Source organism: Silene latifolia, chromosome 6 (assembly GCF_048544455.1).
Source record: "Silene latifolia isolate original U9 population chromosome 6, ASM4854445v1, whole genome shotgun sequence".
Classification (NCBI taxonomy): Eukaryota; Viridiplantae; Streptophyta; class Magnoliopsida; order Caryophyllales; family Caryophyllaceae; genus Silene; species Silene latifolia.
In genome coordinates, this window is record NC_133531.1 from 5,819,316 (window position 1) to 5,844,582 (window position 25,267).

At 36.1% G+C, this 25,267-nt stretch overlaps 2 protein-coding genes across 2 annotated transcripts; both read left to right on the forward strand.

Moving 5' to 3' along the window:
• Window positions 1-1,483: 1,483 nt before the first annotated feature.
• Window positions 1,484-1,936, forward strand: LOC141587439 (uncharacterized). The gene has a single exon (XM_074408925.1). It carries the CDS (start codon window positions 1,484-1,486, stop codon window positions 1,934-1,936), a length of 453 nt encoding a protein of 150 aa, XP_074265026.1.
• Window positions 1,937-5,843: 3,907 nt separating this feature from the next.
• Window positions 5,844-11,356, forward strand: LOC141586153 (jasmonoyl--L-amino acid synthetase JAR4-like). Its single transcript, XM_074407284.1, has 5 exons — window positions 5,844-6,758; window positions 7,771-8,068; window positions 8,167-8,268; window positions 8,952-9,742; window positions 10,623-11,356. Exons 2-5 carry the CDS (start codon window positions 7,776-7,778, stop codon window positions 11,162-11,164), a joined length of 1,728 nt encoding a protein of 575 aa, XP_074263385.1. The 5' UTR covers window positions 5,844-6,758; window positions 7,771-7,775; the 3' UTR covers window positions 11,165-11,356.
• The last annotated feature ends 13,911 nt before the right edge of the window (window positions 11,357-25,267 follow it).

A 25,267-nucleotide genomic window follows, 5' to 3' on the forward strand; every position in this document is an offset into this window, starting at 1 on the left:
TTAGTAGAGGAATTCCGAGTGCCCAAAGGGAGAGAGTAGCTGATTGTCTTGGGGTTCGAGAGGTGGCTGAGCATGACAGATACTTAGGTTTACCTACGGTGGTTGGAAGGTCGAAGAAGGTCTTAACGGACATCATTCGGGATAAGCTCAATAAAAGATGCCAAGGTTGGCGTGGGAAATTATTGTCTAGGGCTGGTAAGGAGGTTCTCATAAAGGCAGTTGCCAATTCACTCCCTACCTATGTGATGAGTGTGTTTCAAATTCCGGCCAACTTCTGTGATGAGCTTAGAAAGATAGTGTCTCGTTTTTGGTGGGGGCATGAGGAAGGGAAGAGGGGTCTGTCATGGGTTTCGTGGAGAAAATTGACTCGGCCAAAGTGTGTTGGAGGAATGGGGTTCAGGGACTTTCGTTTTTTTAATCTAGCTTTACTAGGTAAGCAAGCATGGCGTCTCGTGGTAAACCCGACCTCTCTTTGGTCTCGGCTGATGAAAGCCAAGTATTATCCTCAAGGAGAATTTATGAGTGCTATGGTTGGAAACAACCCTAGCTATACTTGGCGTAGCATTGTTGGTGCGAGGTCGGTACTTGAGCAGGGAATGAGGAGAAGAATTGGGAATGGTCGTGGCACTTTAGTATGGGGGAATGCGTGGATCCCGAGCACACAGTCAGGCCGCGTTATTTCACCATGCCCAGCTGGAAGCGAGATGATGGAGGTGGCGGAGTTGCTGAACCCGAATGGTGGGGGGTGGTGGACGGAGAAAATTGATCAGCTCTTTTTGCCCTTCGAGACCGAACGAATCACTAATATTCGTCTGAGTACGACTGATGCTGATGACCTGTGGTATTGGGTGCATGAGAAGGATGGCCTCTACTCGGTTCAAACCGCTTATAAAATGCTAGCAAGGGATACGGTGGATATGGCGGATATGTCCAATTGGGAAAGGGAGAAGTGGTTATGGAACAAGCTCTGGAAGGTCCCGGTTTGGCCCCGTGTGAAGCTTTTCTTTTGGCAGCTGTGTAATGAAGCACTAGCAACAAAGGCAAATATCGCGTCTCGAGTGGGAGGTGAGTCTTCTTCTTGTTCGTTTTGTCATTCCAATAACGAGTCGAGTCTGCATTTATTCTGTAATTGTGGGGTGGCTAATTGGGTTTGGGACGGGATTGGGCTGCCGTGCGAGGAAGAGGAAGTTAGGGGTCGAGGGGTGAGGGAGTGGGTGGAGTACCGGTGGAGGGAGCTTAATGAGGCGGATTATGGGAAGTTTATGGTGGGATGTTGGGCATTATGGGAGCATAGGAATAGGGTGATTTTCGATGAGGTGGAGATTAACCCGGCAAAGGTGGTTCGTAGGGTGCAGGACGTTCTCGCTGAGGAGAGTGGCTGGAAGGATGTGGGTGGGAAAAGGAATAAGGCTGGTGGACGGGGGGAGGTGAGGAGAGGGCGGAGGGATGGAAAGCTCCATCAAGGGGAGTGGTGAAGGTTAATATGGATGCGGGAGTGTTGGACGGGGTTGGAGTGGGTACGGGAGCAATCTGCCGGGATGAGACAGGGACGGCACTATGGGGGGTGGCTATCAACCGGGCTCTCACCTGGGAACCAGCCATTGCCGAGGCTGTGGCAATCCTTGACGGGGTTCAGGAAGCTGCGCGGAGAGGACATCGCGATGTGGTAGTGGAGAGCGATTGCTTGCAGATTATTGAAGATCTTCAAAAGATGCGGCATGGACGGAGTATTCTTTCGGCTATTCTTGATGATATTTTAGATTGTAGCAGTTCTTTTGATTCCTTACGATGGTCACATACCAGTCGAACAAACAATTGTGTGGCCCATGCGTTAGCTCATTTTAATCCTAGTTATGTCGGTAGAACGGTTTGGGATGGTGACTTGCCACCGATCGTCAACAATGCTGTAATTTTTGATATTTCGTTATTGAATTAAGCCCTATGGGTGTTTACCTCAAAAAAAAAAAAAAAAAAAAAGGTGCAAATTTTTTATAGATACGTTTGACACATAGCAATTGCAACACACAATCAAAAGAATTGAATAAGTTGAGTTTGGAAGCTATTTATTTGATACATAATTATCATGCCGTTATACATAAAAAAATTATAAATTACATAAAATTATATTCACATCATTTTGAACAAATATTAACTGATTCGGGACATAATGTATCGTTAAATAATATAATTTGAGAACTCAATGTTGATCGTTGCGTTATTCAAATAAAATTTATTTTAATTAATATGATATTAGATAAGTCACAAATTTATTTATAAAACGTTGATCATGCATAATTAATTATCACTTATTAATTTTAATAATTTTGTATGTATTTTATTTTAAAACATTGAAGTTAAACCTAAAAAAAATTAATTTGAGAAAAATTAATTTATTTTTACTTATAAGTAAAAATATTACATATCATATATGAATAATATTATTTTTCTTCAATTATAATAATAAAATTTTAAAACAGGCCGCGCGAAGCGCGGGATACTATCTAGTTTAAATGTAAATATTTGAGTATGATCCTGTAACTTTTTGTATTTTTAATGTACTTAAGGTTAAAGTTTTGAGACATTAGCTTCAAATTGTCAAAAACGAATATCTCAATTAAAGGAAACATTACCTAACTCTGTAGTTTTTTTATTTTCTAAAATAACGTTCAATAGCAAAACTATCATGACAATCAGCCGATTTAAAACTGTTTACTGAAATGAGGTTCATGGACGATCAGAAATTAAGAAGTTACATGATGGAGAGATACGACGCCTCCCGTGACCATGTTGGAAAAAAAATCTCTTTACTATAAAAGCTAAGTCATTTAAGAGCTTCTATTGGTTTCCTGATTTAAGGGAAAAAAATTCATTTTCTAGAGTTAGCCCCATGACAAACTTGTCTTCGATTTATTTAACATCATTTCATTATTCAATTACAAATTCAGAATATTACGTATTATTATTGTACTAACTATCTTATCCGTATGTCAATCTAAAAATCAACCAGCACATTTTTTTTTCACGGGATTAAGACTAATGTAAGAGAATTGATTAGTTCTCTAAATGTTACTCCTACTTTTTACATGTATATCTCAAAATCATCATGTTTAATTTCTTCCTGAAATATAATAATGTGATGACAATAATTGACCAAAGGAAAACACTAAAGCACAAATTGACCAACATAATCAAATAAATTAACCTCATTTCAATCATATAAAATGCTCTTCTTACCAATAATTAACTAAAATAACGAGTTATTTTACAATTCGTTAATTTGTAGTACGTAGAACCTAGAAAGTAACTACGAGTAAACTTTTAACAAAGTAATGCAATAAATTATTTAGTCTATGGATCACGCCGTCATCGAAAAGGAATCCCCCAACTATAATTTTCTTGACAGTCAAGAGAAAGTCAAATCACTTTTTTTTTTTTTTAGAAATAAATAATTAATTTTATGTCCAATTAAATTTTTGTTAGGCTAATGGAAGAGACTAGGTCGATGAAAGCCGCATTATCGACCTATTTTCACACCTTCTGCTTAACTGTCAACTTCAAAGGATATACTCCGTATAATGGACCACTCTACGCCCTATGATTTAATCTAATCAATTAATCGTGTATTTATCGTGTGCATTTATGTTATTTTGATTGTATAATTACATAATTTTAATTGTTGCTAAATTTGGTCTAGATTATTTAATGATTTCCTATTGTATTGCGTTGATTTTCAATGCCGAAATAAGTAGTCATTACTCATTACGTTTATTTCGTGTGTAGGTTAACCTGAAAAACAGAAGTCGCATTATCGAAATAATTTCACACCTTGTGCTTAACCGCCGTCTACTTCAAAGGGTAATGGACCACTGTACATCTTAAGATTTTATCTACTCTCTTTTAAATGATTTATCGTGCGCATTTATGTTATTTTCATTGTATAATCATATAATTTTAATTGTTGCTCAGTTTGGTCTAGATTATTTAATGATTTTCTATTGCGTTGATTTACAATGTCCAAATAAGTAGTCATTACTCATCACGTTTATTCCGTGTGTAAGTTAACTTGAACAACAATATCCCACTTTAATTTTCTAAAATCTCCAACTTGTATTAGTTAATTATTCAAGATGGAGAAGTTAGTAAAACGAAAGTGGCATAGCGTTATTTAGGTTAACATACACGCAATTGAGAAAAAGAATATTAGATTATTGTTCTTTGAAAGACAAACGTTCGAGAATGGTGAAAATAAGCTAAGATACTCATGTCAACCAATATTACATGATTGAATATATTATATATTATTACAATATATCACAAATTTACTTATAAATGATATATTGATATATATTTAGAGATCTGTCTGCTTGAGCAACCCGACAGTGAGATACACTTGTAAATCGATCGTCGACATTACTATATGTTTTATGACTTTATCCATGTGAAATACTTACATAGTTGTATAAGATATGATATTTAATCGCGATCTTTCAAGTAAAACAAAAAATCGTACCCCGAAATACGTGATCCTAAATACAAAATCTCAAAAACGGAACAAATTGGATTGAGGTACGAACCATTGAATCATCATTTGTTGTCTAATCACACATTTATGAATTCCGTGGAATTTCGTTGATAAAAATACAGTTGAAATAGTGGGTGACGCAACATTTTTTTGGCGTAACACAAGTGTAAAGTTGGTGCGCAATACACTTGCATTTTGTATACTAACGTTATCTCACTCAAGATAAGTGACATTTGAGGTGTCATGTACGATCATACGAGTAAATATGTGCAAGGATTTACGTCTAGATTTGCAATTCTCTTCACAATGATCTCTAATTGAAGTAACTCCGCCGTCAAATTTGAAGCATTCAAGTAGTTACAAATTCACCCTAGTATTAGTATAGACTATAGAGTATCGATTTGTAATTATCGATAACAGTCGAGTAATACGTTTTGATTTGTACATTTTTGAACTCTCAGAACTTTTAAGAATATATTAAGATGGATAATTTACATGTGGTACATCAATTTTGCTTGGAGTTTTTTCGATAGACATTTAGTGATATGGAATAAACTCAGTATTGACAACAAATCTCTATCACTTCCGATAGAAACATACTTGATAATATTATTGTTGGTGGTGTTCAGTCCAATCTTGGCTCGTTAAGGCTATGTTTGGTAAGGCATTTTAGGTACCTGATTTGACCAAGCAACCTGATTTGACTAATATTTCAGGTAGTTGTTTTAACTAGTGCTGTTTGGTAAAGTCATTTCAGGTACCTGAAATGACTTTTCAGGTACCTGAAATGAAAAACTACTCCAGGTAACTTTTAAAAGTTTCAGGCAGCTGAAATGTTCTACTTTACATATTTACCCTTTATTTAAATTAATTTATTATCATTATTAATGTCCTTTTATGTCATTTTACAAAAAATCAGTTACCTTTTCAGTTAGTTTTACCAAACACTCTACAATTAATCAGCTACCTTATCAGTTTCCAATTTTCAGGTAGCTTTTCAGGTACCTTTTTAATTTCAGTCACCTTATCAGATTTCAGGTATCTTTTCAGGTTTCAGGTACCTTTTCAGTTAGTTTTACCAAACAGAACCTAAATGGATATTGAAGAAATATGAGGTTTTAGATTACCTCTGTATTTTTTAACCAAACGACACGCTGGTTTCACTAACTTAATTAAACTCTAACAAGTGTATCTCAACAAGCATGGACTTGCATTTTGTACTAATTACAATATATCACACATCTTGCGTGATACAAATTTTACTAACCGTATTAGTTACAAATTAAAATAAGTGTTAAAACATATTACACGAAGTATAGACATTAACGTAAACTTGTACTTTTTCCTTTCACACTTCGTAAATTAAGCCAGAATTTACATCTTTTTCTTCTCACATAAAACACACGGCAATATAATCATCCAATATGGATATGAATGAACAAAATATCGTGATATAGCCAATTTACCACAATTTTATCTAACTATGATGATTATTGATTTAAAACTTATCCTTTTATCTGTAACGTCTTCTTCTATTTGAAAGGTCATATAACCTTGTAATTGTAAAAGGCTCTAAAAACTCGATTTTTCGAATTCTTAACATTCTTATATTTCAAAAAATATCCAGTCCCTAATTTTAGTTAACTTCAGTTCAATTAAAAGTCCATTTCAATTACGTTTAATTACTTTTAGCCTTCGCTTCAATACATTTTAATTTCCAAATTATTTTAAACCGTTTAAATCCAAAAACCGACCCGTTAGATCAACTCCACACCCAATTAATTAATCAAATACTCAAAAACACACTTGATATTCAAATTCAAAACCGAGTAAAATTGTTGTAGGAGTGGACTATTGGACGGTGGTCACTCACTCACTCACTTACCAATATCAACAAATTTAAAGAGTAAATAATAATAGTAAAACACAATCACTTTGCACATCATATATCGTACTCAAAAACATTAAAGTTGACATGTATACACGATTGTCTTATAAATAGTACAGTCTATACCCACGAATCTTCCATCCTTAAAACTCACATCATATGACTTTCTTCTCTTCTTCTCCTCTTCTCATTTTCCACTTCAACAAAAAAACTCAATATACATAGCTACCTTCCTCTTTTCCCTCTCTATATTATCTCCTAATATCTAGTTAATTATTAATATTATTTACCTAAATTCCTCTGTTTTTCTTCGAATATTTCCCATATTTTCATCAAGATTATTGCCAGGTAAATATATTATGGAGTATTAATTTTTTTTTTTGGTGACGAGGGAACACGCAGCTGCTCCTTTGGTGCGCACTTATTATGATTATTGTGACAAATTCATTTTCTTGCAATAATGTTTTATTGGTTAATTTCTTTGTGTAATTTAAGTTGGTTTTGTGCATTAAATCTTTAATGGGTAGCTCAATTTTTTGATCTTTAATAGATTAATGGCACTAAAATGAAAATATTCAATTAGATTCAGGTTTTTACACTTTATAGTACTTCATTTGATGCAGATGCTATAAAGTCATACTAACTTTCATGAAGATTCTGATTAGATTTCTTGAAATTGAAACAATTCTCTTTTTCCGCTTTTTTGTATTCCGTTTCAATCATTTGTTTAACTTTTATAGTTAGTTAAATTCTTGTTTTTGATTGAAGGTGGCAAGGTGCCAAGGTGGTAAATACTACTCTTTCCCTCTCAGTCATTTGTTTATCTTTTATATTTAATTGTAAGACGTTGTTTAATCAAAGGTAAACAAATGATTGAGACGGAGGTGAGTATAATCATTTCAGGGTTTGATTCATAAATATGACATATAATCATTTCTGTACAAATCTTAGACAAAAATTGGTTAAATATGATATTAATGTTAATTAATATTAGCTTAATGAAGAAATAATACAAATCAGAACATAAAATCATATGACTTTCATCTGCAACAATCTTTTTCTGGAATAAGTCTAGAACAGCTAACCTCTTGACTTAAAACTTTAAGGAAAACTTAAATTATTTTACTATTAATTTATAAAATTTATATAGATTAATGCTTAATTTTGCTTAATTTCATGGGCCCTCTACTTTATTTGCTGTTAAATGACTTTAGTTATGATCATTGATGCTAGTTGTATTGTTTTTGTCTTTTACATTTATCTTCTAGTGCCATTTGACGGTTTTTGATGTCAGCCGATCCCAGATCATTTTTACAGTTTAAGTCAGTAGAAAGTTTGACTATTTTATATATGTATATAGTGAAAATGTTGGAAAAGATGGAAAAATTCGACACGATGAAAGTAATCAATGAATTCGAGGAATTAACCAAGAACGCGGAGCAAGTTCAACGCGATACTTTGAGGAGGATTCTAGAAGAAAACGCGGAGGCTGAGTATTTGCAAGAATTAGGAATCAATGCTCGAACCGATGTTGAAACATTTAAACAATGTGTTCCTCTTGTAACACATAAGGATTTGGAACATTATATGCAAAGAATTATGGATGGCGATAATTCACCTATTTTAACCGGGAAGCCTCTTCCCAATATTTCCCTAAGGTGATTACACGGAAATTCTTAGGTACACCGTGTGCATTTTTCCATGTACGACTTTGTATAATTGTATTCATAGTGGTCGTTTGATTGAATGTGTGCAGCTCTGGAACAACTCAAGGAAAGCCGAAATTTTTGCCGTTCAATGATGAGCTGTTTGAAAACACAATGCAAATTTATCAAACGTCCTTCGCGTATAGGAACAGGTAATTGATTTTGTTTTGTTTACATTTGTAGACGAACAATTAGATATGGTTTTAATTTTGCATATATTTGATTTTCTAATATTAGATTCACAAAATGCTTATAAATCTTAGGCAAGAGTGGCTTTTGATGCAGTCGTTGTCGAATATTGCTACTTTTGTTAGGCTGCTACTTTTTCTTTTTGTTGATAATGAATTTGCCGGCTCTTCAATCTTCATTAGTAAAATCTACATGAAGATTGTCGTCTAATGGTTAAGATTGAGTTACTGTGTATATAAGTTCCTATTTTGGACCCCTGCTCATTAATACTATTCATTTTTGCACCTTTTAACAAACTTATATATACGGGACCGTCTCATACCCTCTCTCATTGTAAAACTGTAAATTGGTCTCGTATGTAAGACGGTTTTGTTCATCTATATGAAGTTATCGACAATGCGGAAATGTAGTTGTTTTGTTGTCTTGATTGATATAGCAACATTCTTCTTTAGGTAATACTAACGTCAATTATTTGTAAAAGACGGGCCAAATATGCTTAAAGTTGTGTCATTTTTGGGCCCCACCATATAACTTGTTACTTGTCTTATGCAAGTGGCTGAATATTTGGCCAATGTATAACTATAGACGGATATCTCCCGTCTATAATGAGAATTTGTGTACTAATGTTGTAAACTTCGTCTTTCAGAGAGTTTCCGATTGGCAACGGAAAAGGACTACTTTTCATTTACAGTAGCAAACATTTCAAAACCAAAGGAGGTTTATCAGCAGGAACTGCAACGACAAATGTTTTTCGACATCCACAATTCCGTACAAGTATGAAAACGATCCAATCGCAGAGCTGCAGTCCGGATGAAGTGATATTCGGGTCTGATTTTCATCAATCTCTATACTGCCATCTTCTATGCGGGTTATTACATCTCGAGGAAGTCCAATTTGTGAGCTCTACATTCGCTCACAGTCTAGTACAAGCATTTCAGACCTTTGAGCTAGTTTGGGAAGACTTATGCTCGGATATTCGTGACGGTGTGCTTAATGAAAGCATTACTGATCCGAATATCCGAGCTGCTATGGCTCGAATCCTTAAGCCTAACCCTCAATTGGCCGATACAATTCACGGAATTTGTAGCGGATTAAGTAAATGGTATGGGTTAATACCAAAGCTTTTCCCGAATGCTAAATACGTCTACGGGATTATGACGGGTTCTATGGAGCCGTATTTGAAACAATTAAGACGGTATGCCGGGTGGTTACCTCTTGTATGTGCCGATTATGGTGCTTCAGAGGGTTGGATTGCGGCTAATGTAAACCCGAGATCACCCCCTGAGTCTGCCACTTTTGCAGTACTTCCTAATATCGGTTATTTCGAGTTTATCCCGTTAAGAGATGATATAATTGGAGGGTTCGAGCCCAAACCGGTTGGATTAACCGAGGTTAAGATTGGTGAAGAATATGAGATCATTGTCACAACTTTCGCAGGTATACATATTATTATCGTCTTTCTAAATTTAGTATTCCGTATATTTTTCCCTAATAATCGAATATATAAGTCTGTATTTAAATGATTTGTCCTTTTGAAAAAAAAAAAACAGCAATAATGCTAATTCAATAGGGATGGGATAGTGCCTTTGTAGAAAGGGAAATGTCGTCAATAATAGTGTCCATAAAAGTGGACTTATTTTGGGATGTCCCTACGCATATAGGAGACACTCATCTTATAAGGTCATGCCCCCAATAATACTCCCAATAAGAGTATAAGACGATTCTACGGCTGACGGGGGGTTCAAACCCAGGTCATGAGTACCACATCTGATGCGCATTTTGTTAGGTCGCGTTAATAATTGAACAAACTAGTGGAAGTATAGAAGATTAGTCACTAATCACTAAAACGACGTTTTATAGTGAAGTAGTCTTGACGGTCCTGATGGTTATTAGCTCATTAATCACTAACTAATCGCGCTTTATTTACTGGCAAAGTTGGTTTTTTTTTCGAAACACAATGGCCAGCTAAAGATTTACAACTTGTAGAAATAACAATTGTTTAATTAATTGTGCTTAAAAAGATAATCACTTTAGAAGGACTAATTAATCACTAAAATAGTCCATGAATTCTGACAAAGAAGTTGTTGCTTAGCTGTTTTAATCACTAAGATAATACAAGTTTATGGGTTGGTAATTGTGTCGGGTAATTGTTCGTCTTTAATTAATTGCTCAATTAAAGAAACAAAACTAACTCCGTCAAGAACAATATGTACTCCTAGAAGGCGATATGGTATGGCTTTACAGTTAAGACGGTTTTATACAAGAATGTGTGATATGAAAGTAAGCTTATGTTGGATTTCCGATTTATGTTGGGCAGGTTTATATCGCTATAGGCTAGGTGACAGAGTCAAGATAATGGGATTCCACAACAAAACTCCGGAGCTTAAATTTGTATGTCGTCAAAACCTTATGCTTAGCATCAACATCGACAAGAACACGGAAAAAGATCTACAAATAGCCGTAGAAGAGGCAAGTAAGTTATTAGTCTCGGAAAAAATTGAGGTCATCGATTTCACGAGCCATATAGACAAATCTAAAGACCCGGCTCATTATGTCATATTCTTGGAGTTAAGTGGTGATGCCGATGAGAATGTGTTAAAAGAGTGTTGCAATGCCTTGGACCGAGCATTTGTTGATCCCGGTTATATGGGTTCACGGAAGATTCGGACAATCGGTCCTCTTGAGCTAAGGGTTTTGAGGAAGGGAACATTTCATAAGATTTTGTTACATTACTTGAGCATGGGTGCCGCTGTTAGCCAGTTTAAAACACCGCGATTTGTTGGGATTAATAACAAGGCCCTCCTTCAGATAATATGTAGCAATGTTGTTAAGAGTTACTTTAGCACTGCATTTGAGTGAAATTGGAAATTGTAATTACTGCTATATAGTGTTATGTATGATAGTAGAAATTTATGTTTCTTCACATTTGAATAGGAAAGGTTATATGAGTGTCTTTTTCTTACTTTTATTTACACGATGTAATTCAAGTGTAGAAAATTAGTTGTTAATTCGGTTTTTAATAATTTTCGAGTTTAATAATGGATTTGTATATTATGCCAAGTTGCAATTAAGCAATCAATCAATACCATACAAACAAACCAGAAACCAATGAATCTCAATGTAATTAAATAAATTTATTAATTATACTATATAGTTTTTAATCAATAGCATTGTATGATGGACCCGACGAAGAAACTTCAATGTAAATATTATATAGTTTTGGTTGAAGTATAAATTTAGAAAATATCAAAATATGGTGATTTTTCTTAAAATAAACATGCTCCACATATGTTATAAATTAGTATTATCAGTTAATTATACAATTATTTAACATAAGTAGGTTATATTTTGAAAACTATTAAAAGGTAGATTTCCAAAAGATGTAATATTCTATCATTATTTCGATTTGATTTAATGCATATAACCTCTTAAAATTGCATGTCTAAATAATAAAAGTAATTATGTTAGTATTGAAAATAATTGTATTAACATTATTTAACATAAGTAGGTTATAATAATGCGTTAATAATCACTCAATTGAATAGTCAAAATAACTATATTAGCAAGGAGAGTGGTGAAAGTAATAGAAACAAACAATGGGAGTAGTGAAATTATCAATATTAATCGGTTGTGTGGTTTGGGTTTACGTTGTAGAAGTGTAATCGGCTGTGTGGTAGCGGCAAAACTAGAGCAAAACAATGGTAGAAGGGAGTGTGGTAGGGATAAGTTGGTCCATTCATTAAAAAATAAGAAAAATCAAATGGGAAAAAAAGTTATATATTGATAAAAAATTTAAAAAATCAAATTTGCACCTATTGAAAGTGATGAGACCAATTTGCACATAAGAGCAAATCTTTGAGAGTCATTTGCTACTTTTCCCGTTAATTATCTAATCTAAGAATATACTGTTATTGCCTTAAAAAGTACAGTATATTATAAAAGTGAATTGATAATTACTTCTTTTTAGATACCACTTTTCTAGAAACTCAATTTTATAAGTTTTTTAAATTACTCCCCTAAAATGTGCTCAGATCAAAATTTGCACCTATTTCACTTTCACGTAAAAAGTCTTTTTAATATGACGAAATTGTCCATGGGTAAATATTAGACATCCCTCATCCTCTATAGACTAAAAGAGTAACACATCTGTATTATTCCCGCTCATGTTTCCCGCTCAACTTCACACCCATACGGAATATTACCTTCTAAATTCTAACTCTGATTAATTTATTTTAGTCAAAAAATATTGCAATCAAATATTGGAGTCAATATATTATACTCAATAATATTTGATGTTAATTAGTATGCCCCATATGAAATATTCCCTTCTATATCTTTCAAATAATTGTTGTTGATCATCCGATACACAATACTCAAATTATTATATACACAATACACAAATTATATACATAATACACAATATTCTAGCGAGATAACTCCTATATAGCCAACTCATATAAAAAACGTAAATCAACGTAAAAATTATTTTACGTTGATGTATCCATAATACGGTTCCTATACGTAAATCAGTAATATACATTAATTCAATAATTCAATCAATTATGTAATTCTTTGTCAGTATTCAATTTCAGAATAGTTTTGCCAAATTAATCTCTTAAAAAATTAACTCCTATATACGTCAATTTATATAAAAATGTCAAAAATAAATTCTCAACTATTATAAGTGACAGAATAATTAATGACAACATTTAAATTACATTTTTCTCTAAAAAAACCTCTACAAATACCGTATTATAGTACGGGATCTATACTAGTTTCACTATTAATTATATTCTACTACATTCAACTTTTGGCCCCAAAAATTTCCCCCAAATTTTACCCAAATTTACTTCTATTGAATCAACCTTGCGTGAAGAATAATTTCCGAGTTTTAAACCCCAATTTCTGGGTTCATAACCTTAATTTCTGGATTCATTACCCGCATTTATGGGTCCAGGAGTTGAATTGAAATGGCATAGGTGAAGCAAATAGAAGTAGCAGCAATAACGAATAAAACAGATGATGAAGCTGTAGTTGGTGGAAATAGTGATGAAAGAGAGAATGTGGTTTGAAAATAGAGGCTAAAATCATAATTTTAGCTTCAAAATTTATGGGTTTTATAGGTCTTACTTTAATCTGTGAAAAAAAATAAGAAGAGAGAAGACTTGAGTATATAACAACATAAATAAAGGTAATTTCGTCATAAAATTAGGCTCTGTTTGGTAAAACTGACTGAAAAGATACCTGAAACCTGAAAAGGTGACTGAAATTAAAAAGGTACCTGAAAATTGGAAACTGATAAGGTAGCTGATTAATTGTAGAGTGTTTGGTAAAACTAACCAAAAATGTAACTGATTTTTTTGTAAAATGACATAAAAGGACATTAATAATTATAATAAATTAATTTAAATAAGGGTAAATATATAAATTAGAACATTTCAGCTACCTAAAACTTTAAAAAGCTACCTGGGGTAGCTTTTCATTTTCAATGCGCGAAAAGTCATTCAGTCACGAAATGACTTTACCAAACAACACTGGTTAAAACAACTACCTGAAATATTAGTCAAATCAGGTTACTTTGTCCAATCAGGTACCTGAAATGCCTTGTCAAACATAGCCTTAGACTTTTAAACTGAAAATCTAAATTTTGACGAAAAATGTTTTCTGAAGGTGCAAATGGATGCAAAATTTGAGCTCATCACATTTCGGCGGAGTAGTTTAAAATATAAAGTTATAAAATGTAGTTTTTAGAAAAGTGGTATATAAATAAAAGTAATGATTAATTCACTTTTATCTTAATCAAATTATTACAACACAAATTCTCATTATAGACGGATACTATCCGTCTATACATATAGACGAATACCATTTTCCCTCACAAAATACCCATTTGCCATAAAGTGAGAAGCATATGGGGTGCCCCACCTTGTCCCCCCTACCCATTTTATTAGAGGTCTTTACCCGTCTGTTCGCCCCGCCCGTCTATACCAAGACCTATTATTATTACAAATATGAAAAAAGGCACAGTTATTACTTACTATTCTCTTTTTATGTAGTTACATCTTATTTTGACAACTTTGACATTTTAAAATATACTTCCTCCTATTCTAAATAACTCTCCCCATTTCCTTATTCATCTATTCACAATACTCTCCCCCTTTCTTTATTTGGTAAAATTTTATACTTATTTTAATCACCTCACCCCACAACAATACTTATTTTAATCACTCAACCCACAATAATACCCCACAACACCTTCCCTCTCTCCAATTACCTCACCCCACCACAATACTTTAACTTATTTAATTCGATTTCCTTAATTCTCGTGCCACCCTTGAATATGGAGGGTTATTCGGAATAGGAGGGAGTAATAATTATCAGACATATTGAATACGTCGATCAACGTTACAAAAACAAGTTGTGATTAGCGATATTGCGATCTACTATGAAAAACGGACCTAGGAATAGTTGAATTATTGAAATGTTGATGGGGATAAAGGCCTGGCCCGTAAGCTGGCCCCCTTAAAAACCCATTACTTAATAAGGATTTGTTACGCGCGATATGCCGACGACTTACTATTTGGAATCGTGGGTGCCGTAGAGCTTCTCATAGAAATACAAAAACGTATCGCCCACTTCCTACAATCCGGCCTGAACCTTTGGGTAGGCTCTGCGGGATCAACAACAATAGCTGCACGGAGTACGGTAGAATTCCTCGGTACGGTCATTCGGGAAGTCCCTCCGAAGACGACTCCCATACAATTCTTGCGAGAGCTGGAGTTGATGGGCTGGTAGTGCAATGTGGGTCTGTGCTCGTAAGGGTAATTTCTAGTCTTGGGGTAATGCGACCCCATTTTTTCCGGTTAATTTTTCTTAAGGACATATTCGTTTTAACATTAAAACACTTTAAGTATCATCTCACTTATGCATATAAAACAAATATGTTATCTTGACCCGACTTAAACTTTTGTAAGAAAGTTTAGAAGGAGAAAGTCATGAATGTCGAAGGAAAGAAGATAGTCAATTGAGAAGATCGAATAGTTTTGGCGAAAGATTGATTGCTTTATGTAATATGCGAATGTTTATATACACAATTAATCCTATGCTAATGACGGGAACTTTCCGACTATACATGGAAATGAGCCGACGACTCCTTTAGCTTCTAACGTGTCTATTAGCTTAAGACAAATATACCCTCTTAAATAAAAACTTATACAAGTACTTCGTGCTTCTATGAGTTTTACCTTGAAAATGTATTTCTAACCACTTGATTTATCCTTTTTACCATGTCTAATGCACTTTTACGAAACTAGTGAGGGGGTCAAATCGCCAAGGTAAATGTCATGCGTGGTTCACGAATCCACCACGGCGTTATCGTGCGTAGTTCACGAATCCATACACTGTCATACGCAGTTCATGAACCATACCTTGATACCTGTAAAAAGCTTATGTTGTTGATTCGGAAATACAATTTCATTCAAATTATTGGTAAATGGTAAATCTAATCTGATAGGAAAATTACTCGAAAGAATAAGATTCGTGAGTTTGCAGCGGAAATAATAGGATTGAACAGTTGGGCGATCTGTCTGTTTAACTAATCTAGAAGAATTAGACGACGTCAGATCTGTCTGACCAAGAACTTGAATTTTTGGTGATTTTTATTTGTGTTTGATATTGTAAACGAAAGCAATAAAAAGGATATTTGCTTGAGTTAGACCTATAACTCAACAATGGTGATTGATATCCAAGACCTATTGAATAACAATTGAGTTAATGTTTAAAACGTGTCAAACAAGAACAAAGTTTGGAACGAAACACGTCGATCCGGTATTCCAATTGCAACGCAAAAATTACGGGTTTTCTTATTCAATGATAAAAATAATCATACAAGGCTCCTATTCATAGCTAACTTAAAAGACTCCTAAACCGATTAAGGAACCAAGCTTCCATAAACTGATCTCTTAGATCTACTAATGTAGATTATGACTCCAATGGCAATTCTGATTGCTTTATTACATACACCTTAAAGATATACTTGTAGAAAATACTTATCTAACAAGAACTAGGAAAACAATTAATCAATCAATCAATACATATATATAAAGTAGCAAGTAAATGAATTATCTTATTTAATAATATACTCATAACTCAAAATTAAATAAAAAGGCAAATTAAAAGATGGGAATCAATAGTTTATAATGGCTATTAAACCTACAATAGTTTCCATTCACTAATCCTCCATTTAATAACTATTACTCCTGAATTTCCAAATTACAAACTACATTTCATGGTAGAATTAAAAAATTTCAGAAAAAAAAAAAATACAACTTACCAAAATTCACATCAAAATTTCTTAATTTACAATTAAAATTCCGATTTTACAATAAAAAAAAGTTAGTTAATCAATTTAACATTATAACACAAATTACAAATATACTATATAATAATCACGAGGAATAGAATAATAAGCAATCGGTTCAAACTAAACGTAAGCTTTTCACGTAAAATAAACATTGTTAGCTCTACAATAAGAAGTAAATTTAATAAAAAGGGAAAATTTATGACAAGTGTCCAATTATAACGCATTTATCTGGATGCATACTTTACTCGGTTTTTGTGCATACTTTACTCAGATCACAATTTGGGATAGGTTTGTTAATGCGTTAATCTTAAGTTTATTAATCTTAAGTTTGTGCATACTTTACTCAGTTTTCTTACCTTACCATAAAAAAAAATGCTAATGACGAGTCTCGGATAATCATTTTTGTCAAATCTAGTTAAAGTAAACTTTTTTGGCCAATTTGTCACATTCCATTAGTTTTTTTTACCAATTTGTCACATATGAAACTTTTTTTACCAATTTGGTAGTTGGGCCCATTCATGTGCAACTCTTTCGAGGTGGTTTGAAAGCCCCTCATTCGAAAGGATGAGATATGTTGGTCAATTAAATACACCAAATTGTTTTATTTATATTTATTTTAACCTGAAATATTATAACAAATTAATGTTTGACCAGATAATAAAAAAATAAAAAATTGGAGACAGATGCAATTTTTATCAATTATCTAAAAATAGTACAATGGAAAAATAAATTTCTCACTTGTTTTATGTATTTGTGGTATTAGAAATATCAAGGTAAATGTATAATTCACAGTTACAAAAAAAAAAGTTTGAAAGATGAATGAGACCCTTAACGAATTAACTTATGATAGTTCCGGTCCTTATCGCTATATTTGTGCATACTTTACTCAGTTTTTTTACCTTACCAAAATAAAAAATAAAAATAAAAAAATGAACAAATCTTAAATAAACCCCAATTCACTTCCCCCCAAACCCTAATCACAATTCCACTCTCCTACAGAAATGGCTCAGAGAAACCATGGCGACAAAAAAGGCAAAACAAATTCAAAAGCAAAATCCAAGGGTTGGAATCCTAATCCAGGACAACAAGGGTACAAGTGTCAGGTTTGTGACCACGAGAGCAAGACAATGACGGAGGGTTCAAAGCACATGATAACAGCTCATCAATGGTATACTCCGTAATCAAATCATCAAATTTTATTTAATTATTTAATTCTTGGAATGACTTTGATTGTTTACTACTCATTATTTACTTCTGGATCTAATTTACTCTGTCAATTTTTTACAATTTCTATTTTAGGGTGTCAATCATTTATTTATGTTTCTATATTTGGGATGTTTTTATGAATATTTAGATCATCTGTATTCATAACGATTTACACGCCAAATTTCTTAATAATTGTGCCAAATGATCGGGACGGAGCGATTCAAGATTGTCTTTGTGGATCTGTTTGTATTTGAGTTCTTATTTATGTCTGAATTTTCTGCGATTTGAGTACTGTCTTATGGGTATGTCCATGCCTGGGATATTACTTTAAAGCGAGAATGCGAGAGGTGGAAATAAGTCGACCATAGGGAGAGGAATAGGATGCGATAGCAGATGAGAGAACAAGGGACCCCAGGAATAAGACCAATGTTGGTCAAGCAAGAAAGCAAATTGGAGTCTTATAGTACAATTGATTACATGGGAATTATGGCCTGACTCGTTCGTATCCCTATTCTATTTACATGGGAAAACTGGGAAGAACTTTCAGACTTGGCATTGGCCTATAAGTACCATGGTACTTTAAGAGATGAACCCGCCTTAGAAGATATATTCGTAGAATTGGAGTCTTATACAATTGACAGGATATTTACCCAGTCTAATGGAAAGTTCAATGTGATGTTAAAATACACAGGATAAGACCTAACTAGGGTATGATACAATATGGTTGAAGTGTGTATACTTCACTGTTTCACTCATCGGTTAATTGTGCACTATGAATAAAAGCCTAGTATTTGTAGCGAGTGTAAGCAATCACTTGTAGGAAGAAGAGGGTGGTTCAACCTATTTGGGAATATAATTACAACTTTGCCTACACAAAGGGCGAGTCGGGCGGAGGTTCTGAAGATAGGGAAATGGTTAAGAAGCAGAACAGTAAAGGGAGAAGGCAACCTTAGGTGCTGTTGCAGCAATGGTGTCACTTATTTGGCTAAAACTTTTTGTTAAAAACCATGCTTATTTCAATGTTGCTGCTCAAACTTCTCATGCTGCTAGTATTTTGACCTTAGGTGGTGTTGCAGCAATGGAGCATTTTATTGTACGATTAGTTCTGTCTAAAACCTGCCCCATGTCCGTTTGTTACCTTTGAATAAAATACCGCTCACAAAGAATAAGAAGACGTTAAACATTGATTGAGATAGAAGTAATGCCCTGTTTCTCATAATAATTGATTACAGTGGGTATTTTAGGCGTTTCGGAATCAATCAAAATGTTTTTTTCTTTTTATTTTTGATAATTGCATTGATCATGAATATGAATTACTATTGAAAAGTAAACTCTCTCTCTAACTAGCAGAGAGCTTCTCTCTCTTTCGAGAGCCTAGTAATCATTTTCCCTAATTCTAGCTTCCTAATTGGGTTTATTCTGTTTAGGATTCTTCAATCTTTCTTTTTGTTTACCCCAAATTTGTGTCAGATCTGTTGGTTTTTCGATTGGGGAAGCTCAAAGAGCTCATTTTCCACCTGCAATTTTATCCCTATTTTTTGGTTCTTCAATAAAGTTCAAGCAATCATTTAAGTTTGGGGATTTCTACTGGGTGGACGAAACCCTAGAATCCTCTTCTGCAAAAAAGGGGAGGATCTTTTATTCCAATATCCCTTCTTATTCCTGCAATCATTGAGGAGTAGTGAATTTAATTGGGGGTTATTGCGGTGTGGGTGGCTCAAGATTAATTCTCTAGCTGATTGGGTACTGCCTTCATTGATTATAGTGTCGATTTCTCTCCCTCTTCGTAACGCATAATTTTTTCTCCTATTTAAACCATCTGTAATGGCTGTGGGTTTCTCATCTAGCTCATCCCATTACATAAATCTCATAAATACTAAGAAAAAAACTCGATACAAAATACAAAATTGTCAGGAATTGGAAACTCAGCCTTCTTATAATTTCTCTTTTTCTTCAATCCAAAATTACATCATGAATGCTGAAGGTATGGCAGGGGGAAATGATTATGAGACTGGGGTTGGAAATGGGGGATACCAGCATGTGGTGGATCATCAGCCTTCCCTGATGCTGAGTTTCATCCTCTGAACCCTCTCCATGCTAATATATGGAGGTTTCCAAGATCGGGGGGGGTCATTAATGTAGACCCTTCTGCTTTAGGGAAATAACGAGAATTTTGGGAATGCTGTGTGTTGGGCTTTCTGGTGGACTACCGTTTGTTTGAAGCGGAGTTGGTTAACGATGTCATAAGGATGAAGTGGACTACAAGGGGTAATATTACAGTTTTTCGTATGGGCGAAGTATTTGTGTTTCACTGCTCTGATGAGGAGGACAGGGAAGGTCTTCTGCAAAGGACTACTGCTACCATTGATGGGGCAGTTATGGTTTTCTCCAAATGGTTCAGAGATACAGTTCCTCGCAGAGTAAGATGATTCCCGTATGCTGAGATAGGGGTACGGGTATGTGGGCTCCCTTTTGAATACTTGACTATGGAGGTAGCACAGATTGCGGGTAAGTTGCTTAGCCATCAATATAATGTCGAGCCTTTTCATTTGGTACCTGATAATGACTATCTCAGACTAAAGGTGTATTTAAGACTAAATGAACCCTTAATGCCTGGCTTCTTTTTGGCAATGGAGGGGGGTTATCTGTTATGGGTACAATTCAGGTATGAGGAAGTGTTCAAATATTGCATCAAGTGTGGTAAAATCGGACATAGAGGGTCACAATGTAGGGAATCCTTAGTGTCTGTGGTGTCTAGCATTAATGGTATGTTAGATAGGTCGGTTAATAAGGGTTTCCAGTGTATCAGGCTAATAGTAGTCATACTATGTTTAATCTTGATCTTCGTGCTACACCATCTACCACCAAGTTCCTGTCATCAAGGGTCAGGTTGGGTGAGGCCAGGGTCGGTCTAGGAGAAGGAGGAGGTGGGAGTCGCCTGAACGGGTTGTGGATTTTGACTTGGGAACTACACCAGGGGGGAGAGTCCTTCCTGGGATGACTTTTGCTGTGACAGCCCGGCCCAGCCCTTTGCTGGTCCAGTGGTTTTTCAGGTGGGTGCTGGGGTCATGGCCATGGTGTAGGGACTGGTGGAAATGCTAATGGAGCTGTGAGGCAGGAACATGGGGGTACTTCCAATGGGTGTCATCAAGGGTCAGTCTTGGAGAAGGAGGAGGTGGGAGTCGCCTGAACGGGTTGTGGATTTTGACTTGGGAACTACACCAGGGGGGAGAGTCCGGGATGACTTTTGCTGTGACAGCACAGGCCAGCCCTTTGCTTTTCTGGTCCAGTGGTTTTTCAGGTGGGTGCTGGGGTCATGGCCATGGTGTAGGGACTGGTGGAAATGCTAATGGAGCTGTGAGGCAGGAACATGGGGGTACTTCCAATGGGGGTACTTCCAATGGGTTTGTTAATGTGCATATTACTGGGGATGGCAATGTAAATGAGGATGTGATTATGGCTGATATTCAGGGAGTGGAAAATGGGGAAGTTCAGGGAGCAAATGCTGATCATGTGCAGGAAGTTGAGATGCACACTGATGTTCAGATGACAAATGGTGGGGGTAGGCCTGGTGCGGGGGGATGGTTGGAGGAGGAGGATGCTACTCAAGAGATGTTTCACAGTGTAGGAGATGAATTAGAGGGACAGGAATTGGAGGGACAGGAGGACTTGAACCTATTGCAGCAGGGGGTACTTGTTCAAATGCAAGCAGAGGATCCATATGTTATTTATCCAAATCATGATAGTCTAAGTGGGGTGGTTGATAGGGATGAAAGGATTCAAGCTGCCATTAACTACAGGATTGAAGGAGATATGGACTGGGCTCAATTGGAGGATGAACAAAGGGGATACAATCAAACTTTTGAAGAACCTGAAGAGGGTCTACCTTCCTGGTACCACTATCGGTACCATCCAGAGGGTGTTGTTACCAGGCAGGTGGGGACACAAAGCTGAAGGCAAGTGATTGACAATGGAGGAGAGGAGGAAATCAGGGGTGAGACGGCTGAAATGGCGGTGGATGCAGAAAATGAGGGTTTTAATGCAGAGATTGAGGGTTATAATGTTGTTGATGAAAATGAGTTCAATGTGATAGTTTCAAATGACAGGGAGCACACTGCTGATGCTGTTGGGTCAGATTCAGGATCTGGTGGTTCTACCAATCAGGGGACTGCTAATCAGTGGTCTGATCCCCAGTGGCTAAATAATCAGGAAGACAACACGTCTGAGGACTCCTCTGATGCTAGAGAGGAGGATGAGGTTATCATTATATCATCTGATAGTACTGCAGTGGTCAGTACTTTTGCATTTGGCTGTTGGAGGTGGTTCGGGTACTGGGGAGCAAGCTTCAAATAGTGATGACATGAAGACCTGTAGGGCTGTCTCCCTTACTTCAGCTGCTATCATCAGGAAGGGTAAAGAAATTGATGAGGGTTCATCTAATTTGGTGCCATTGGAAAGAATGATGCAGGAAGGGTAAAGAAATTGATGAGGGTTCATCTAATTTGGTGCCATTGGAAAGAATGATGTAGGATGCGTATGAGAGGGAGGTGGGACACAAAAAGGGCAGGTCTCCTTTTCGTGGGCAGGGACTAAAGTTTTTTGATATTCCAGAAACTGGGGCTAAGTCCAAACAGATTGCTGCATTACCAGTGGAGAGTACATCTGATGGATTCTTAGGTTTGGCTAATGCTTATCATGCCTCTGACCTGCGTGAGACGTTTAAAGAGGAAATTATGGCTGCAAGGAAGAGGAAATGTTGCACTGAGGCTAAAGACTATATCATCCCTGAGGATGTGAGGTCTTCTCTGGAAAAAAGCTAAGAGTTATTTGATGAGGATGGCTAAGAGAGGCTGCTGGGAACAAGGGATTCAGAGAGAGGTGCACCAACAACAAACGTGGGGTTTTAGGGTTAATGTTGAAGATGTGATAATGATTGATTCAAGTGATTCTTCCATTCCTTCTGTGAATGGCATGGTGGCAGACCCGGATGGCTTTGCGGAGGTTGGGCCTTCACAACCTCCTTGCTCGCCATGATGGGCCTTATTTGGAATTGTAGGGGTCTCAATAACACGCTCTCCCCTACAATTCCTAAAATAAGAGCGTTGTTAGGTAGTAAATTTTATGATTTCTTGTTTTTAATTGAGACGAAGTGTAGTGCAAGCCAAATTTTCCCTATTTTTAGGTCAGTGGGCTTTAGTAGACATTTTGGTGTTGATGCCGTAGGGGCATCGGGTGGTTTATGGGTAGGATGGAGAAATGAAGCTAAGATGAAGTTGGTGAAGGCTTGTAATAATTTTATTATCCTTGTGGTCGAGAAATATAACGGAAGGTTATGGTATCTTGTGCTTTTTTATGGTGCTCCAAGTTTAAGTTTGCATACCTCTGTTCTAATGGAATTGGAGAAATGGATGGATACATGTCATTACCCATTTCTTATAGTAGGGGATTTTAATCAAGTTGAGTACAGTTGTGATAAATTAAGTTCTAGTCAAAGACCAATCGAAGGGGCGGAGGATTTCAGTCTATGGAAATTAAGGAATGAGTTGGTGGATGTCCCATTTAAAGGACCGCGCTTTACATGATGCAATAACAGAAACGGGAATAAGAGGGTTTATGAGAGGCTTGACAAAGCCCGTTCTCCTTCTTTCCGGAGTCGGGTATTAAACATTATCCTATCCAAATTTCTGATCACGCTCCGATTGAAGTTGATTTGAATCTAATTAAGAATGAAGGTAAAAAATCTTATAAAATCGATGCGTGGGCACTAGATTACGAGGAATGTCTTGATAAGGTGCGGCAGGTTTGGAGTACAAGTGATAAGGGGTCACCGGCTTACTCCATCACCAGGAAGCTGGCCCGAGTTCGCACTAGTGTTATGAATGGCAGGTGAAATGGGATGATTTTGACAAAAAACTTGAACAAGGGATGAACTTGGCGTGCTCGGGTGGAGGCTGTGAAGAGTATGACAAAACAAATGATGAGGTGCGGGAATTTGCAAAAGCCGCTGCGGTTTTTTTGGAAGCAAAGAGCAAAATTAAAGTAGATTGTGGATGGGGATACATGTACTAAGTTTTTCTTCAATTGGGTCAAGGGGGGCGCGGGAAGAAATCATATCCATGGGATAAAAGGAAATGATGGGCAATGGCGGTATGACGATGATTTTGTAAGAGGTGAATTTCAAAACTCTTTTATGGATCTCTTTTTGGCATCGGGAAATGGCGTGGAAGTAAGGGATGGTTCGGCTTTTGTTAATATCCTTAAGCATGTCAAACGGGTGGTGCCACGGGATGAGGGTGTGAGTTAGGTAGACCTTTCACGGCTAAAAGAGATTCCAAAAATGTTTTTCAAATGGGGGCTTTTAAAGCTCCGGGTCCGGATGGTATACCAGCTTGTTTCTACCAAAAATGTTGGTCGCTGATTAAAGGTAAGTTTACCAAGGCGGTGCTATCCATTTTAAACTCTGGTAGGGTTTTACGGGAGGCTAATAGAACTTTTATTACTCTTATTCCAAAAACCGATACGCCAGAAGGGGTTTCGGATTATCGTCCTATAAGCCTGTGTAATGTGATAATGCAAGTTGTTACCAAATGTATTGCAAATCGGATGGCAAAGGTTATGGGTTCCTTGGTAAGTGAATCACAAAATGCATTTCTGTCGGGTAGAAGCATTAGTGATAATATCTTAGTGGCGCATGAAGCGATTCATAATATTTCGAGGTTTAAAGGAAAACATGGAAGATGTGCTTTTAAAGCGGATATGAGCAAATCTTATGATAGGGTAAGATGGGATTTTCTAGAAGAGGTATTACTAAAGTTTGGCTTTCCTCAGAAGTTGGTAAGGCTCATTATGAACTGTGTTACAACAGTAAGTTATGAAATTCTTTTTAATGGAAAGCCTTTACCTCAAATTCGACCGTTGTGTGGATTAAGACAAGGAGACCCGGTGTCACCATATCTTTTCATCCTATGCATGGAGGTACTTACGGCGAATATTGACGATGCCCACGATTTGGGACGGATTCATGGCTTTCAGCTATGCACGGGTGTAAGACCAATAACACACCTGTTTTTTGCTGATGACTCGGTTTTCTTTTTCAAGGATAAGGGTAGAACGGCTGGAAATCTCATGTGCCTTATTAATGATTATTGTGAGGCTTCAGGACAAAAAATAAACCCGGCAAAATCAGGTATCATCTTCGGCCCGAACACTATTTTAGCTAAGGCTCAGAACATTTTGAAGGCCTTTCGGATTAGGGCTAACAAAGGAATTGGGAAGTACCTTGGACTTATATTGCTTGTGAATGGATGTCGGTGAGTGAGGGGTGATGTCGGTGGTGTTGGGGTTTGATGTGACGACGACGGAGGAGAGACTACGCTGGTGGAAGTGGTCGTTGC